Here is an 18,194-nt window from a genome sequence, read left to right as displayed (position 1 = left end):
TTATATTTAGGTAAAAAATCTATGTTTGAAAACAAAAACAAAATTATATTAAGAAGTTATAAAGATGATTTAGGTAAGAACTATTAATTGTACTTAAGTATTCCAGAGGATTTGATTAAGTGTTTGTAAATAATTTTCAAAGTATATTAATTCTAAAAGAATTAAGTCTTTGCCACAAACTCAAATTTTCTGATCCATATATTTTCAAAACCTGATGATGTAAACTTTTGTTATTTCAAACTTAGGTTATTTCATCTGACAGAATTCATAGTTTGAAATATCTAATAAATAATAATGGGATTAAAAAATCAGAGTCCTTTCCTTTGTTTCGGTGTGATTGTGTACAGAAATTCAAGTTAATCCAACCAGACAGGCTTTTTGATTTTGTTTCTGAGCCCGAAATTTAAAAGAGTATTGTTGAACGAAACTTCCGAGTTTTCTTTTTGGGGTGTAAATATTTGTGTAGATTTGGATTTAAGAGATTCGGAAAAAATGGAGAATATGAAGAAACTAAATAACATAATATTTGATAACAAAAATATTGATATACACAAAACTGTCATAACCCCATTCATGAAACCCGGGTTCCAAAGCTGGTTTTCATAACGATACCCTGTCTTAAGTTTTGGGCTCTGTTCTACTTAAGTGTACATGTGTGCAACAAATCTCATATCACAAAAAAAAATTAATCCGAATTTTACCAGATCTTGTCCTGACAAATGTTTTCCCGCGACTGACGACATTTTAAATCGTAATGTTCTGGCAGTATTTTAAAAGTCACAAAAACTGAGACTTTATTCTGCCGCATCTTATAAATTCCTGGTTACTAGGTTTTAGGTTTTCTTTAAAGTCTTGACATTTGGGACCCCACATATTTCTTTGTCATTATATTAATTTTGTAACAAGGTCATTAAAACATATTTTGGAATGGAAACAAGAAGAATTCTAACTGTAAAGAAAGGTAATGTTTTTATTTCTAAAATATCGATAATCGAAATTGCATTGGTTAAAATTTTGGTCGAAAATGGTTACATTTTTGGTCGGTTATACTCTAAATGTGTTATATTTGATCCAGTTATATTTTTTGGGTGGTATTAAAGTTATATTTACTATCTAAAATTGCAAGGATTTGGGAATTCCAAAATGGGGTTTACAATTTGTTATTCAAAATTGCCGGAGATTTTAAGAAAGGAATTGAGCCTTTTAAAGAAAATGAGAAATGTCGCTTTATTCCAATTTATCAAATAATAACATATATGTTTAAATACAGACATCTCTGTAAAATTTAAACATCCAAAGAAGGCAGACAACATTTTGAAAAGTTCAAAATGTACAATTTTTAAACTTTCTTTATCAATCAACTTTCGGAGATCAAAACGATTTTCAAGTTGTCTCTTGATTCCCATGTTTAATTTGGAAACCCTGTATTTTGGTTCAATCATAGTTTAGGCGTGATATTTTCGACGTCAACCGTCATCAGCTTACGATCATTTTTACTTTTAATGATAATTAATTTTAAAAAAGTACATATTTTTGTAATCAAAGTCAAGAATGTTTTTAATTATTATTTAATATTTTGATAGCTGTTATGAAAGTTTTCACAATCGTTAACAATTAAAGAGACTGTAAGCGTAGAGGAATTGAGCCTTTGTCACAAACTCTGTTTTCAAATTCCTATATATCTTAACAATTTAATGGCGTAGACCTTAGATATTTCAAACTATGAATTCTGTTACATAAAATAATCCAAGTTTGAAATATCTAAGGTTGTAAAGATATGGGAATTCATCCATTTTAAGACATAGCTTTAAAGGGTACCGTTGTGAATCAGGCATTGCTAGCTTTGCATGGAGGCTTACTGGAAATTACGCTTCTTTCTTGTTCTTCCCCCACATTAACCTGTTTTTAAACCAACGCCAGCAACAAGTCGTCTCTATCCAATTCTCCTTTCAGACCTTTATATAATATTGTGTATATAATGTTAGACCTGAAATGTATAATTTACCTTGGATTCATGTAATATTCTACAGATTGCGTGTATACGTTATACACTGTACTAGACCTGTCATATAAAAACTATAGGATGGAATTTCCGCTGATAATTGGCAAAATCTTTGCAAATATCAAAATTTAAGATAAAATCTACTTGATATTAATAGTTTTAGCAATAGAATGGCCTTAAATGGCTTGTTGTTCATATATTTACTTGACAAATATTTCTGCTCAAACACTCTGAACTCACGATAATTCTTTTAGAGTTTTTAGGTTTCTGGTTCTGCATGAGACTAAATATAGAACTAAATCTGTACCATAATCATATCAATCGAGATTTAACTTTCAGTCATCATATATAAACATTACCATAAACTTCAAAATTAAAATGTAATCTAAATTGTAAATCTACATTAAAATGGTTGAAAAGGTTTAGCCTTGCTCACTTGAAACCAAAACCCTTAACTTGCATGTGATTATTAGCTCTGTATTTTAAGAAACCTTGCTCGTATCTTTCTGCTTCGTTTACTTTTAATATTTCTACGCCAATGTACATTTTTTTGTTCTTTTTTATGTATTATGTTTTAATCTTTTTATCTATATTTAAGATTTTGTATGTATCATCAGGGTTAAATTTATAACGGTCTCAGACCTTTTGTCCTCGATCTAATTGTCAAGGAAGCGGTAAAAAAATTTCTGAAATCAGAAAAAAACTATTATTTAACCATACTAAGCTTAATTTTATTCAGATTTAAAAAGAAAATTTACATTGTTAAGAAGGTTTGGTTGCATCCGTTATACTTCAATGAAAATTTATCATTGTAACCTTAACCCTCGTTTACTATAGCTATGATATGGAATGTCTTGAAAGTAACTCGATGATTCCTTAACTAGAACTTGCTCCTCTAAATTAAATAAGATAAAAATTTGATTTTATTTCATATTGATTTCAGCAAACATTTATAAATTGTAATAATGTAAACATCACGAAGATATATTTTTTAATTCACCTCAATATTCACAGCCGAAATAAATTATTGTTTTAAACATTCAAAATTCATTATCTTTTCTTGATGGAAATAAATCAAATCGCAAAAGTAAAAGACCTTTTAAATTTGTATTAAGCATTCAATGTTGAGCATTAAACATGAAAAAAACTATATTTCAATATTAATAAAAATAATAAAAAAAACTTATCCATGAAATAAACCAGTCGATACACACAAAAGAAAGAAAATGGCACTATCGTTAGATGCACTAAAAATGAAAAAAAATGTAGGATTTGTCAAAGTTTGCAGGAAAATGGTTAGAGATTTAAACGTATTCTTTACATAATGAAGCAAAAGGTCAGTTACGATCATTAAGGTTTCAATGACTTTAAAAGCCAAAATATAACAATAAAACTAATTGCAATGAGTTTTTGTTTACGAAATACTAGATTTTTTGAATTAAATGCTTTTAGATTATTGTTATTTCAACCATTATTGTAGTTTCCAACATTATTTTCATGTTTTTTTTTAAACAATGCAGTTAGGGTTTTTAATTTCACTGTGTAAAAAAATCAAACACGCGAAGTAAATTCTTAAGTCAAAATGATATTTTTAAACATGATGTAAAACTCGTTTACTAAAGAAGCTGATATTTTTTATCATATTATTTTCTAATAATACTATTTCAAAAATTTATTATTAATGATATCCTTATAAAATATCTGAGCAATTTCTGTAATGTGTTTTATATGAAGAACTGATTGCCTGTTACAAATTTAAATTTCTTTTTCCCTGTATCTTTGAAACTTGGTGGTGTAAACTTTTGATATTTCAAACTTAAATTTTCGGACACTAACAGAATTCATGGTTTGAAATATCAAAGCTCTCCTACACCGAGTTGCAAAGATATGGGATTAAAAAATCAAATTATGTGGCAAGTATTCACTTCCTTTCAAAGATTGTGGAAATTAGTTTCCACTCTCACGAGGGTTTTGATGAGTTGAGCATTTTTCTTTCTTCTATCTGAGATGTTGCTAGATTTAATACATCCTTCTTTTCCTTTGGAAACCTGAAAAAAAACACATTATTTTTGTATAAAACATTTGTTGAAAAGAGGTTTCGTGGTTTGATTCATTTTATAACTTAAAGTTCGTAATTGAGAGATGCCATTGAACCACGTACTAAATTTTTATTGATGTCATATTCTTTTCCATTCAGTAAATATAGTTTCCCGGACCTTGCCTTTCTTCTTAGATCTTTTATTCTAAACTAAAGAACTAGATTTAAATTCGTGGTTTTTTTCACATAACTGTATGAAATAATTATTAACACGTGATAAAAAACTTCTAAACCTTAGTTCTCTTCCCGCTCTTCTCAGGTCCTCAAGCTCTGTATCTGCCGTCTGTAGTTCTCCTTGGATTACGCCTGCACAAAATAATTATTTTATTGGCTATAGAGATCATTTTACCTAATAACTAGTTTCCAACTCTCCAGTAATAACTTCCTTCGATTGAATTAAACTTGCTAATCCAGACATGAAGAACAAGGTCCGATTTATGCGGAATTAGTAGCGCAACTTTTCTCCCTACGAAAGTTTCGAAACTCCTAAATTTTGATTCTTCAGTCTAAAAGAAGAAAAGTCTAATTGTTCGGTTGTAATTGAACAGCCTTTTTTCTTATCCGTAGATCATCTAAAAAGAAGATATGTGTGTAAACATGGAAGATCTCAGTCAACAATAAAATTTACTTTTGGTTAAAATGAAGTCACTATACCCCTTAATCTATGCGTACTTTATGTTAAGACAGGGGATGTTAGTTCCAAACCTAACACTTAGCACATTTCTGACACTGGGTGTTAGAAATGGGCCAAATCTGCACAGTTATCTTTTTCAAGAGTATACATCTTAAAATCCAAGACGAGTAACACAAAATTACACCGTATATTTGAAAAAAATGACAGAAACTATATATTGATTCAATATAGGTAAACTTAAAACTTATAATAAGGTGCGAGAATTATTTTTTGATGATTCTTGATTTCATTTTCGAACACATCCCTATTTTGAGACAATTACCGGATTTCAGCTCATGTCGCGTTTTCGGAACATATCCTGGTTTTGAGACAATTACTTGAATTCATATCAATGCCAATTTTTAAGCATTTACGCTCTTACGTAACAAAATAAGATTTTTTAATAAGGTAAAATATAAACAAAATAGGAAATAAAAACAAACTGTTCTTTTATAATTTAAAATTCATTACAGCATTGAGAAATCAAAATATCAATATCATTTTTTCTTACAATGTAGATTTAACTAGAAATGCGGAAAACGGTTTGTTTAAAAGGCTTGAAAATAAATTATCGATATTCTCTAATTTAACAGATAAAATGTGGAAACTTAGATTCTAGAAAAAATTCATAAGTTAATTTAGTCTTCATAAGATAATTTTTGTTTTCAGTGATTTATTTTGTAAGTTATGAAAGTGAGTTTTGTTTTCAATTGCGGATTATACTCAAAAACAGGAAAGTTGGTTTTGTCTCGAAAACGCGACAATGTTTCAAATTCAGGATATGTTCGAAAATGGAAAACCTGACATTGTCTTGAAAACGGTTAAGAGATTTAATATAAAAAGAACTCCTATTATAATTTTGGTTTTTATAAAGTTTAAATTCGGAATTGCTGCCCTCGTCATGTTTAATAAAATGTTGGTTATAGTCAGGGGCGTACGAGGGTTTTTGCTAAAAACGCCTTTTTAAAAAAAAATATTGATACGTTTTTTAAATTTTTTGCCTCCCATCTGGGGCTCCTACCTGGACTTGTTTTGTTCACCATAAANGGGGTGATAATCACCATAATCCGAAGATGTATGAATATGTAGGTGCACGCGTAGATGTATACATAATGAACGACTGGGGGATTTTTTGTCTTCTTTGTGTCTTTTTCATATTGTTAGGAAACCTAATTTTCGTTGAAGAATTATAGAAAAACAAATTCATTTAACAGTAAATCATCTTTACTTATAAATTAGCAATCTATGTTTGTCTGTTTGTTTGTTCAGATGTCCGATCATAACTTATGAACCTCAAATTTAATTGGGGAAATTGGTAGAACCACGGAAATGTTCTTATCTTGTGTAACTACCATCTACTTCTTTTTCTCTACAGAGGTTTTGTCCATCACCATCACCGAATTTTAAATAAAGTTCTAAGTTAAGTAGTTTAACTTAAATAGGGAAAACTCTAAACAAAGCTGGATTCCAAGCTAATATTTTAATATACTTTTATGAATTGTGTAATATCTGAAGATATTGCACAATACTAGGCAATGTACGCTAGATTAGATTTAATATTTCTTGTGGATTAAACGCAATCTAATACAACTATAGACAATACTAGGCAATACTAGGTAATTTACGCTAGATTAGATTTAAAATTTCTTCTGGATTAAACGCAATCTAATACAACTATAGACTACCTTTATGTTGTCAATACTGTTTTTATAACTAACCTTGGAGTAAGGTAAGGAAATTATGATGTGATTTTTTTTACAAATATACAGATATGAAGAAAAAACTAAACGTAAACCACCCTGCATATCGCATGTATAACCTATATTTGCGGCTCAGCTACATTTTGCCTGGTCACATTTTGCCTAGTCACAACTTGCCTAGTTCACTTTTGCCTAGGTAACATTTTGCTTAGGTAACTTTTTGCCTAGTAACATTTTGCCTAGGTAACGCAAGAGCATGTTTTTTGCCTATTGCTTTTTTTATAACAAATTTTGTCAAAAATTAAACATTTTTTTTAAGCTTAACCAGTTCAATTTTAATTAATTAAATGTTATAGGACAATTGAATTGTATCTTGTACAGGTTATATCTTTATTTATCATTATTTATCTTATTTCTCAATCTTTTCTGTGGCTTTAATTTTCAGCAGCTTGTTGGTAAGGCCATGTTTATTCTTATCCCTGTAGTTGGGCTTACCCCACATGGTAAGCCCTGCAGTTATCATGGGAGCCATTTTCACTGTGTCTCTCGATCTGATTGGTTTATAGAAAATTGAATTATTAAAAAAAATTATCGGATTGTTGAAAATTTCTTTGTGAAAAAATTATTGACATGGCGAAAAATTCGCTCGTTTGTTACTCTAGGCAAAATGTTACCCTAGAAAAATGTTATCAGGCAAAATGTTACCTAGGCAAACTGTTACCTAGGCAAAATGTGACTAGGCAAGTTGTAATTAGGCAAAATGTGACTAGGCAAAATGTGACTAGGCAAAATGTGACTATGCAAATTGTGACTAGGCAAAATGTAGCTGAGCCATATTTGCGCCTTTCAGATAGTTGAATTATTAACCTGGTCTTTCTTTCTCTCTAGCAATCCAATCAATTGCCATAGCTGCTCTCATATCATCATCCAGCCTCCTTTAATTAAATCCATTTTTAAAATTTTAGAAAGAAAATTGTATTTTGTAAAAAAAATTAAGTTTTAATGATATAGTCTTTTAGAGAAAAATACTACTACTTTATATTTCGAGAAATGAACTGGGCCCAACCCTAAGCATTGAGCTATTAAAACTCATCTAAAAGCTTTTCTCCTTTCTTTTGAGGGTTCAAATGATAATTATATTAAGAATTTTTAAGTCCAATTAAAACTGCAAAAGAAATCAATACTAGTATTAGGTGTGTTAGACAAGAAACCTAAATTTAGGGTGTGTAGGCGTTCTTTGACAGCTTATATGCACTATGCACTTTGCACATACATCTTAACGTCTAGTTTTTAACTAGTTTGCTAGGGTTAGTTAAAATCACTGAGAGTATATTACAAATGCAGTTTTGTTTAGACATTTTATCGGCTCAAAGTTTTGGATAGACATTTTGAGCGGCTCAATCAGAGTTTAATTAATAATTTTTCGAAAATTTTCAGAAAAAAAAAATGTCATATTTAAATCGGGTGAAGTTTTGAAAAGATTTTCAAATAGTTGAATGTAAAGTTCTGTGTGTCATTCTCTAAAAACATTATCCACTAGATTTGGATTAATATTAATGTGTCTACTGAATACCTATGAGTATAATGCTGTACAACTTCTTGTCTACTGCACTCTCGTTCCCGCATAGCTTTCAAGGAACCATTCCAGTGTAACAGTTGGAATACAGTCATAACTTCCTAAACATAATCATTGATATTAGTTTTGTAACCGACATCAGTGTTTGGTACTTTCTAGCTAATTATTAGTTTATTTTCTGTCGATGCAAAAAATCTAACTAAGATCTCGTTCATTACTGTTTACTAAAATCTAGTTTTAGCAACGTTAGTAGACTAGCAACTTGATGATGTAAATCTTCGAACCTAGATTTTTTGATCTTACAGAATTCATTGTTTAAAATATCTCATGTCTATAACATCTGGTTACAAATATATAGGGACTAGAAGTTGGAGTTTGTCTCATACCGTCATGAAGAATATACCATGTGTTTTAGGTAAAAAAAAAAGATTTCAACAGCCCTAGGCCAGCACTTTTTGAGCTAAGTCCAAAAAAGTGATTAAGATAAGGGTTAAATCATATATATGTATTTACAAACTCACCAATTCGGCAAAATTTGAAGGGTTTTATGAACATTTGAATACAAATTGTACGATGTACAACGTATGATATGAATTGACCTGAAACTCTAGTACACTTTTCCCCACGTTCTGCTCCAGCATGTATCTATAAGCATCTACTCCTCCTTCTTTTAATCCTCCATCAGACTTTAACATATATTTATATTTCATTCGCTTAGAACATAATTCGGTAAAAATGTATACTTAAAAAACTACGTTTTTAAAGGGAGTGTTCGTGAAAATGAAAGGGGTTATAGGCTGATAACGAGTTAAATTCTATATCGATCCCTAATGATTTTATTTTTATCTGTTTCTCTCAATATTTCATGGTTCACGCTTGGGAAAGACACCTAGCGACCAAAAGATCGTCGCGCATAGTATATCGCATATAAAAAAATGATATTATGAAAAATAAACTTTATACGAATTCATCGAATAGAAGCAGACATTTACAGGTTGTAATATCTAAATGATTAATTTTAGATTAAAAAATATTGGTGCACCTCTGTGAAATTGTATGCAGGTCATACGTTCTAAGGTATGAGTCGTTTTCTCCTTATAAAAGTAAAATTAGTAGCGATCGTTATCGAATTTAATTCAAAATCAGCCTATACCCCTTTTTTCAAATTATTTGCGAACACTCCCTTTAAGAAGATAGACGTAGCCGGAAGTGCATCTATATCTTCTGTCTACCTGTGCTTGATGTTTAAGACTGTCCTCTGCCTCTGCGACTAGCCTAGCTATCATCTCTAAGCTGATTATCCTCGAGGGGTGTTCGTTAAATACCTTGTCAAATGTTAAATGTGTCGTTGTATTGAATGAAGATAATTTGCTTTTTCATTTAAATTGAAGATTAGCATGGTTTTATCCCGGTTAGATGTGAAGAATCGGAATCAATAAATTCTTTTATTTTACAATTTGTCAAAAAAAAAAACATCAAGAGTTGGATTTCTACATAAAGATTAAAAATGATAATTGAATTGTGTCCAAAAACCAGTAAATTATCTGGAATCCTACAGAAATCGATTAGTACCAATTTTTGCTAGAAAAAGAAGAAAATATTTTACATACCGAGTTCATAAGTGCAATTTTAGCAGCACTTTTCCTTGCGTCTGCTCGCGTCGTGCAAATTTGAAAACTTCCAAAGCATGCTCCTCCCGGTAGCGTAACATAGCAAACATAAGGTGGTGTAGAGGAGGGAACACTTTCATAAATTAGAAGTGCACCCTGTCGTAGATGAGAGTCTTTCCGACCAGCCTTTCACAAAATAAATCTTTTGAAGTGATATTTTGATTTTCAAAATGAAAAACTTTAAAAGATAAAATATTTATCATTAACTGTTCAAACTAAGATTTATTTTCCTTCATTTGCCAAAACTCTTGTAAAGCCTCCACAACTGCAACTAAATAAAAAGGAATTTTTGTATTCATATTTAAGTTTCTCGGTTTCTCAGTTTCTGGCATCCCTGGTATCCCTTGTATCCCTTGTATCCCTGGTATCCATGATATCCCTGGTATCCCTGGTATCCCTGGTATCCCTGATATCCTGGTATCCCTGGTATCCCTGGTATCCCTGTATCCCTGATATCCCTGGTGTCCCTGGAATCCCTGGTATCCCTGGTATCCCTGGTATTCCTGGTATCCCTGGTATCCATGATATCCCTGGTATCCCTGGTATCCCTGATATCCTGGTATCCCTGGTATCCCTGGTATCCCTGGTATCTCTGGTATCCCTGGTATCCTTGGTATTCCTGGTATCCCTGGTATCCCTGGTATCCCTGGTATCTCTGGTATCCTGGTATCCCCGGTATTCATGATATCCCTGTTAATCCTGGAACTCTGGTATCCGTGGTAACCCTGGTAATCCTGGATCTCTGGTATCCTTGGTATCCCTGGTATCCCTGGTATCCCTGGTATTCCTGGTATCCCTGGTATCCCTGACATCCCTGGTATCCCTGGTATCCCTGATATCCCTGGTATCCCTGGTATCCCTGGTACCCCTGGTATGCCTGGTATCCCTGGTATCCCTGGTATCCCTGGTATCCCTGGTATCCCTTGTATTCTTGGTATCCCTGGTATCCCTGGTATCCTCGTTATCCTTGGTATCCCTGGTATCCCTGGTTTCCCTGATATCCCTGGTATCCCTGGTATTCCTGGTATCCCTTGTATCCCTGTTATCTATGGTATCCCTGGTAGCCCTGTTATCCATGGTATCCCTCCAATCCCCGGTATCCCTGGTATTCCTGGTATCCCTAGTATTCCTGGTATCCGTGGTATCCCTGGTAGCCCTGTTATCCCTGGTATTCATGATATTCCAGTATTACTGGAACTCTGGTATCCCTGGTATCCATGGTATCCCTGGTATCCATGGAATTCCCTATTATAAGTGTATTCCTGGTCTAGTATTGTGAAGTACCTTTATGAGGTTTATTATCCACTATTTCTTGATAAACATGAACAGGACTCATTCTATCATCCGACATGATTAGTTTTTTCACTCAAACCCCGTGCACTTAATCTCAATCTCTCGATGTGTAAGTTTTACGGTTTTTTTCGGCTCCCCTTGTCGAAGTTTTACTTGGTACTTTTCATTTTCCAATTTGATTTTGCATCCAAAGCATTCACTTGTAGTTTCTTCAATATATTAAACCTTAAAATACATGCATTTTAAGTCCTCTGACCAATTATTTTCTGCAAAGAAGTGATAAATCAACTAATATGTCGTTAATCATGAAAATACATATTCAATGATTCATTGCGCATTTGGGTTTATTCAAGAGCTTGCCAATCAAATTTGATTTCAATACAAAGTTTAGTGATGAGCCAAATTTATCTATAGTTTTAATAAAGCAATACGTTCATCTATGCTCTTAAACTATGCAATACAAATAAATACGTATGACAATGTAAGGCTTAAAAGAATGGAAGATGTAATATCTAATGTCTCATTAATTTTTAGATGGCCTTAAGAAAATCCGGAGCTGTACTCTATTGTAGCTATGGATTTCTAAAAATTATTCGTGGATTTCTGCAGCAAAGGGAAACAAAAACAACTTTAAACAGAACGCAAATATTTTACACTGGTGATATTTAGATTTAGTCTTGAGAATAGTTTTAACGAAGTTTCACTTAAAATTGTATCAAACATCACTTTTATTTTCTTAAATGCTACGTTATCTTGCATTACATACATTTCTTATGATATTGATACTTCTCAATTTAAATGTGTTCATCATGTAAATGTGACCACCATTGAAAACTTTAAAAGTTTCCTAATTTTAGTTTACAATACTGTTAGGTTTATGGTTTAGCTTCGAGCGCTTATGAGCGCGCAAGGCTTTATGAGCGCTCCGCCCGAGATGATTTCCTTGACTAAACTAAACCCGTAAACTGATCTAGAGTTCGGGCACCTGCATAGTGTAATTACAGCCGAGGGTTAATAGACGTTTTTACTCTACTTATGGCATAGAACATTTTTTTCTGCTAAATACCGAAACATGCAGATATCTTGCATATATCAAAGGTTGAAAATATGTCCGACATAGGAAAAATCTTACCTTATCTTTAAGAAAAAAAAAATAACTTTATAAAAGCATATTGTCAGTAATTGTGAATAAGATTTTTTTTCATCCGTTATGTTTTAATAACTATTACTATTACTAATACCATTTAACTATAATTATAAATCTACAGCAAGTATAAAATGTGCCCCCTGCAATTTGAATTGAAAACGTTCCATGAATGTTTATGAAAAACTCGGAGTTCATCAAACTTATCTTGCTTTAAATTATATACTACCGAGTATAATACATCCCCTATCTAACCCCTCCCAATCTACCAACCCCCCAACTCCGACTCAGGTTGTTTTATTCCCGCATATATTGAGCCTGAGCTTCTTTGTGCCCCAATGTTACAAATTACTGTCTACACATAATACACAGTTTAATAGTTCGCTTAGAAAAACTGGTAAATATCTACACTCGAAAGATGTTGCATTGAAAAAAAAGTAATTGTGTTTTTATAACGATATATCGCCGGTTATTCGTGCTTTTATTAAATTCTTAAATTTTTCCTTAATATTTTTAGCTCTTAATGTTTATGTTTTGTCGGTGTTTAAAGTTGAGTTCAGGAAATTGGTTTACAAGCCGGGTACTCTGTACGCTGTCTGCGTATGCGGCGTTAACACCCCGAGGCGAGAAATTGAAGCCCATGTTTTAACCTTAAATTCTGTAATGAACACAATTACATTTTGTAATATATTACAGAAACAATTCATCTTATCTTTAAAAATGCCATTTATAACCTTGAATTGGTATTAGGAGGGCGGAGGGAAGCAACAATGGTACTCTTTGGTACTCCTTCAGACTCCTTGTACGCCCCCTTAGTAGCTATCTGTTCTCCTACTTCTATATCCTCAATTTGCACTCCCTTTTCCCCTTTTTATCGTTCCTTTTCACTTAATTGCCACCCAATGTACTCCCTGATTACGCCAATTTTTAGTCATTGGTACTCCTTGTCAACCGTTCATAATCGTTAAACTCCTTTACCCCCCTTAATCCTTGGCTCTCTTGTTACTCATTGATTATTCATGTTCTCCATTGCTCTCATTCTCCTCAGTAATTTTGTGTACGTCATTGTGCTACATGGTAAAGACTGTAAATTGTAAAATAGGGCTGGGGGAGGCGGAGGAGGTATAAAAGCTAAGTGAACTAATACCGGAAAATCTTGCGAGCATTAAGGCAGGTTTTAAATAGCGTCGAGGGTTTTAAAGTAGAGGAAATTCGAATCAGATCTTATCTTACATTGAAAAATTAAAAGAAAGCGAGAAATTGTTCTCCAACACTGTTATACAAGGGCATATTCATGGCTTATCTAAAACCATCCTCCAATACTTTTCTAGAGCTGTTATTTAAAGAACTAACCATGCTAACGGTATACTAAAGTGTGTACTTGTATAGGACGGATGAAGTCAAGTGTCGGAGTTAGCTAAAGAACTAACCATGCTAACGGTATACTAAAGCGTATACTTGTATAGGACGGATGAAGTCAAGTGTCGGAGTTAGCTAAATAACTAACCATGCTAACGGTATACTAAAGCGTGTACTTGTATAGGACGGATGAAGTCAAGTGTCGGAGTTAGTTAAAGAACTAACCATGCTAACGGTATACTAAAGCGTATACTTGTATAGGACGGATGAATTCAAGTGTCGGAGTTAGTTAAAGAACTAACCATGCTAACGGTATAATAAAGCGTATACTTGTATAGGACGGATGAAGTCAAGTGTCGGAGTTTTGTTACAAATTGTTCTCATATCCGAATCCAATCTAACCAATATAATAACTAATCTAGGAAAGGATACTTGTGTATCTTAAAGTATAGAAATGCAAGATGAACTGTTCGTGTGTGGTTTTGTCTGTCCTGAACTGCGCAAGAATAAATGACCTTATTATCATTGCAAATTTAATTAACATCAATCAAGTTCTAACTTAGTACCAGGATAGATACAGTATAAACATATCTAGTTCTAACTAAGTACCAGGATAGATACAGTATAAACATATCTAGTTCTAACTAAGTACTAGGATAGATACAGTATAAACATATCTAGTTCTAACTAAGTACTAGGATAGATACAGTATAAACATATCTAGTTCTAACTAAGTACTAGGATAGATACAGTATAAACATATCTAGTTCTAACTAAGTACTAGGATAGATACAGTATAAACATATCTAGTTCTAACTAAGTACTAGGATAGATACAGTATAAACATATCTAGTTCTAACTAAGTACTAGGATAGATACAGTATAAACATATCTAGTTCTAACTAAATACTAGGATAGATACAGTATAAACATATCTAGTTCTAACTAAGTATTAGGATAGATACAGTATAAACATTTCTAGTTCTAAGTAAGTACTAGTAAGTTTTTGTGTATTCAAGAAAAATTAAGACGAGAAATAATAATAAAACAACGATATTTACATTAAGATCTAGCAGGTGAAAATATATGATATAAGAAGGGGATAATATGAGAAGATATGAGGAAATGATACGACATAAATAATTGTATATTCGTATAATCTTTGGGATAATAAGACGAGATGAATGGATGAGTAAGAAGGGGGGGGGGGTTGCATCAGGCTAGGAGGAGGAGGAGGATGAGACCACAGGAATCGAATATGAAACCCATTAAAGGTTTCTTGTATAAATACAAATGGTTGGAAGTGTGCGCAAGAACATAATCATGAGCGGGCGTACTCGTCAATTCTTATATTCATGTGCACGTCGTTTTTTTTCATGGCAAATATACCCCAATCTTTCTTTCTCATTCTCGACCCTTTGAGGTCTTTTTAAACGTTATAAATTAATCCAACTAGATGTTACTGGTACAACTTTGAGACCTTGTAGCTCGTTCCTCTAGTGTTTTTTTACACATAAGTATGAGACTCGCAAAGAAACTGAGTTTTTGCCACAAACTCAAATTTCTTAATCCCTATATCTTTGCAATCTGATGGTGTAAAAATTTTATATTTCATACTTGGGTTGCAAAGATATTGAGATTAAAAAATCTGAGTTGGTTGCAAAGACTCAATTCCGTTATTTGGTTACTACCAAATAAAGCTCTTTGGAAATTAAAAAAAAATATTAAAGATTTCAATGTAACGTTCAATTTTGATGTCATGTGAACCGAAATAGCCGAATAACAAAATAGATCAAAATGGAAATCTTTATAGTTATCTACATAAAGTTGACTAAAAATCTAATCTTAGCATAATTTTCAGTTTTCAATAACCACCTTCTTAGAGAAAATCACATCTCCCGCCGCCACTAGTGCAAAGTATAACTTCTATTTCCTACCCTTATTTCATTCTCTGGTCCCCTTTTTCAAATTTAAATCATTATTTTCTGACCAAGGTTCTATTGGAGTTGAAAATCAAACCCTCTTTACCACTCAATTCCTGCCGTACTTTCATTTCTGGTCTAACAAAGTGCATTTTACAGTGTGCAGTTTAAATTTATTAGTTAGAAATCTGCACTGTTTATATTGGCCGATTTTACATTCTAGTGTGGGTCACGTGGATTTTAATTTCAGTAGTTTGTTAACGAATAATGCTAACCTAATAGGGAATCATTTGCTATGGTGGAGGGTGTAAAAGCAGACGTGAATAAAATCCACGCATAAGTTTACGAATGTTTCTGGACATAATTGGCTTTTTGATCAAGCTGCACATGGGTTAGTTGGACGTGGAGAGAAAGAACTAAGAAAAGAGAGGATTGTTTACGTGGTAGGAAGGCTGGGGGATGAATGAGAAGAATTGATTGACCATTCAGACAGATATAAATTAATCTTTGGAGTTGTGAGGAAATTATAGACAAATTGATGAATAGATAGATTGATGAATGGATATATACACTAACATATGGAACACAAAGGGCAAAGATTTAAGTCGCTGCATGAAAGAATAGAGAAAAAAATTATTTGATTGATGGATAAATATGCATTTTTGGTTATTAATTTGCTAATTCTTATATCTTTGCAACCTAAGGTGTAAAGATTTGATAGTTTAAAATTAGTTTATTTGATTTTATAATTTGAATATCTAAGGTTTATAAAGCGACATTGTTTTGCAAAGATTAGACCATCAGAGTTTGTGGCAAAGACTCAATTTCTTTGTTATAAAATTACCATCGCATTATATAGGTAGTTACCAATCGACACTTTAATCCATCTTGAACCATTGAAAATTTAACTTAATTTTTTATTTGGTCATCTATATATATATAATAGGCTTTTAGGGCGCTTCGCGCCCATCTTCTATTTAAATTGTGAACACGTTCTTTTTGTTTACATTTTAAAACAAAGAAGAAGAAAATTTCGCGGATTTAAAAAAAAATTCGCGGATTTTCAAGAATTTAATTTTTTTTACAAAATTAAAAACTTTTAAAACACATTTTTTAAAATTTTTATCATTCATAAACCTTCCCTGTGGTCACGTGATGTCCCACAAAAAATTTGGACCCGATCGGTTAAGCCGTTTTGACGTTTATTAGATACAAACAAAAAGACAAACAGACAGACAAGCCAAATTTATATATAGATATATGCTTTGCTTGTCCATGTATAAAACGTCAAAAGGCTGAGCTGATCGGGACCAAATTGGCTGGGAAACCCCAGGGAATGGGTTGGTAAACATGACAAATTTTGCCCGGAAAATTTTTTTGAGTCACTATTTTTTAAATTAACGAATTTAAAAAGAAAAAACTGCGAAATACCATTTTCACAGAAAAATGTCAGTTTAAAAAGCAACAGTTAACTGCTATAATTTTCACCAACTCCTTAAAAGCCTTGTATCATAAAAAGGAAGAAAGCGAAGTCATATTTATCTGTATTGTGAATGTAAAGCAAAGGAATTGGGTCTTTGCCACAAATTCAGTTTTTGTAAAACCTATATCTTTGCAACCTTACATTATTTGATCTTACAGAATTCATAGGTTGAAATATTAAAGATCTACGACATTGGGTTGCAACGATATTGAAAGTAGAAAATCAGAGTTTGTGGCAAAAACTCAATTTCTTTCTTTTCTTTGTGTCCGTTGCGCCAGCACCTGATTAATTATCTTAATTTTATTTTCTGATTTTTAGACTATTCACCCCCCCCCCTCTCTACAGTCTACATATATCATATACCGCTTCATTTTTAATATCACGTTTTTAATAATTCAAAATTTAGTTTATATTTTATATTTCCTTCTTTTTACTGAATACATTAACAAAAATCTGTTAACGTTTTAAACAAAGATTGTGTGTCTACTGTCTACCTTACATGTGTTTATTTGTGAGAGGGATGCGTGTGGTCTGTCTTTAGCCATAAGATGGTTGGTTAATTATCATAAAGCGTAAGAACGTCAAATTTGTGGGAGAAAAGAATATGGCCATGGGGGGGGGGGGCAGGAAACTTATATCAGTTAGATGTGTTGGGTGGGTGGCCCAGGATTTATAGGCTTTTGTAGATAATCCATTATTTAGATTTTGCCTTTAAAAGTCGTCTTAAAGGGAATGTTCGCGAAAAATGCGATAAAAAAGCGCTTTTGATCGCTACTAATCTTACTTTTATCTGTTGCGTCTATAAGGAGAAAATTGTTAAGAACGACTCATATCGAATAACGTAGTGTCCATACAAATTCAGAAAGATGCAACATTCAACTTAGATCGTAAACAAATCAATTTAATTCCAAACAAATCATTCAGATATTACAAACAATAGTCATCGATTATTTTCGACGCATTCGTAAATAGTTGATATTTCATAATATTTAGTATTTTTCATGATCTGATAGTTACTTTTGAAAATATTTATTCCTGTTTCGTGGATTTTTGATAATGAAGACGACTTTTAAATATTTTCCAGAAATGTTCGAAAATCCAGCGCCAGCGAAAATTATTTAAAAAAAAAATCAAAAATATTATGAAATATTAACTATATATACGAATGCGTCGAAAAATAATCGATAACTACTGTTTGTAATATCTTAAAGATTTGTTTGGAATTAAATTGATTTTTAACTATTTCCTTTGGCCAACTTAAGTTTAAAATTTTT

The 18,194-nt window shown here is 32.2% G+C and overlaps 1 protein-coding gene across 1 annotated transcript; it reads right to left on the bottom strand.

The window, feature by feature from the left end:
* Positions 1-3,843: 3,843 nt before the first annotated feature.
* On the bottom strand, positions 3,844-11,924 carry LOC111705492 (protein limb expression 1 homolog). Its single transcript, XM_023478064.1, has 9 exons — positions 11,004-11,924; positions 9,950-9,990; positions 9,660-9,845; positions 9,282-9,374; positions 8,649-8,735; positions 8,047-8,150; positions 7,341-7,408; positions 4,334-4,406; positions 3,844-4,050 (listed from the first exon to the last, which is right to left on the bottom strand). Exons 1-9 carry the CDS (start codon positions 11,068-11,070, stop codon positions 3,963-3,965), a joined length of 807 nt encoding a protein of 268 aa, XP_023333832.1. The 5' UTR covers positions 11,071-11,924; the 3' UTR covers positions 3,844-3,962.
* Positions 11,925-18,194: the final 6,270 nt, after the last annotated feature.

The sequence above is a fragment of the Eurytemora carolleeae genome, unplaced genomic scaffold (assembly GCF_000591075.1).
Source record: "Eurytemora carolleeae unplaced genomic scaffold, Eaff_2.0 scaffold657, whole genome shotgun sequence".
NCBI classification, from domain to species: domain Eukaryota; kingdom Metazoa; phylum Arthropoda; class Copepoda; order Calanoida; family Temoridae; genus Eurytemora; species Eurytemora carolleeae.
This window is presented reverse-complemented; position numbering and strand designations above follow the sequence as displayed.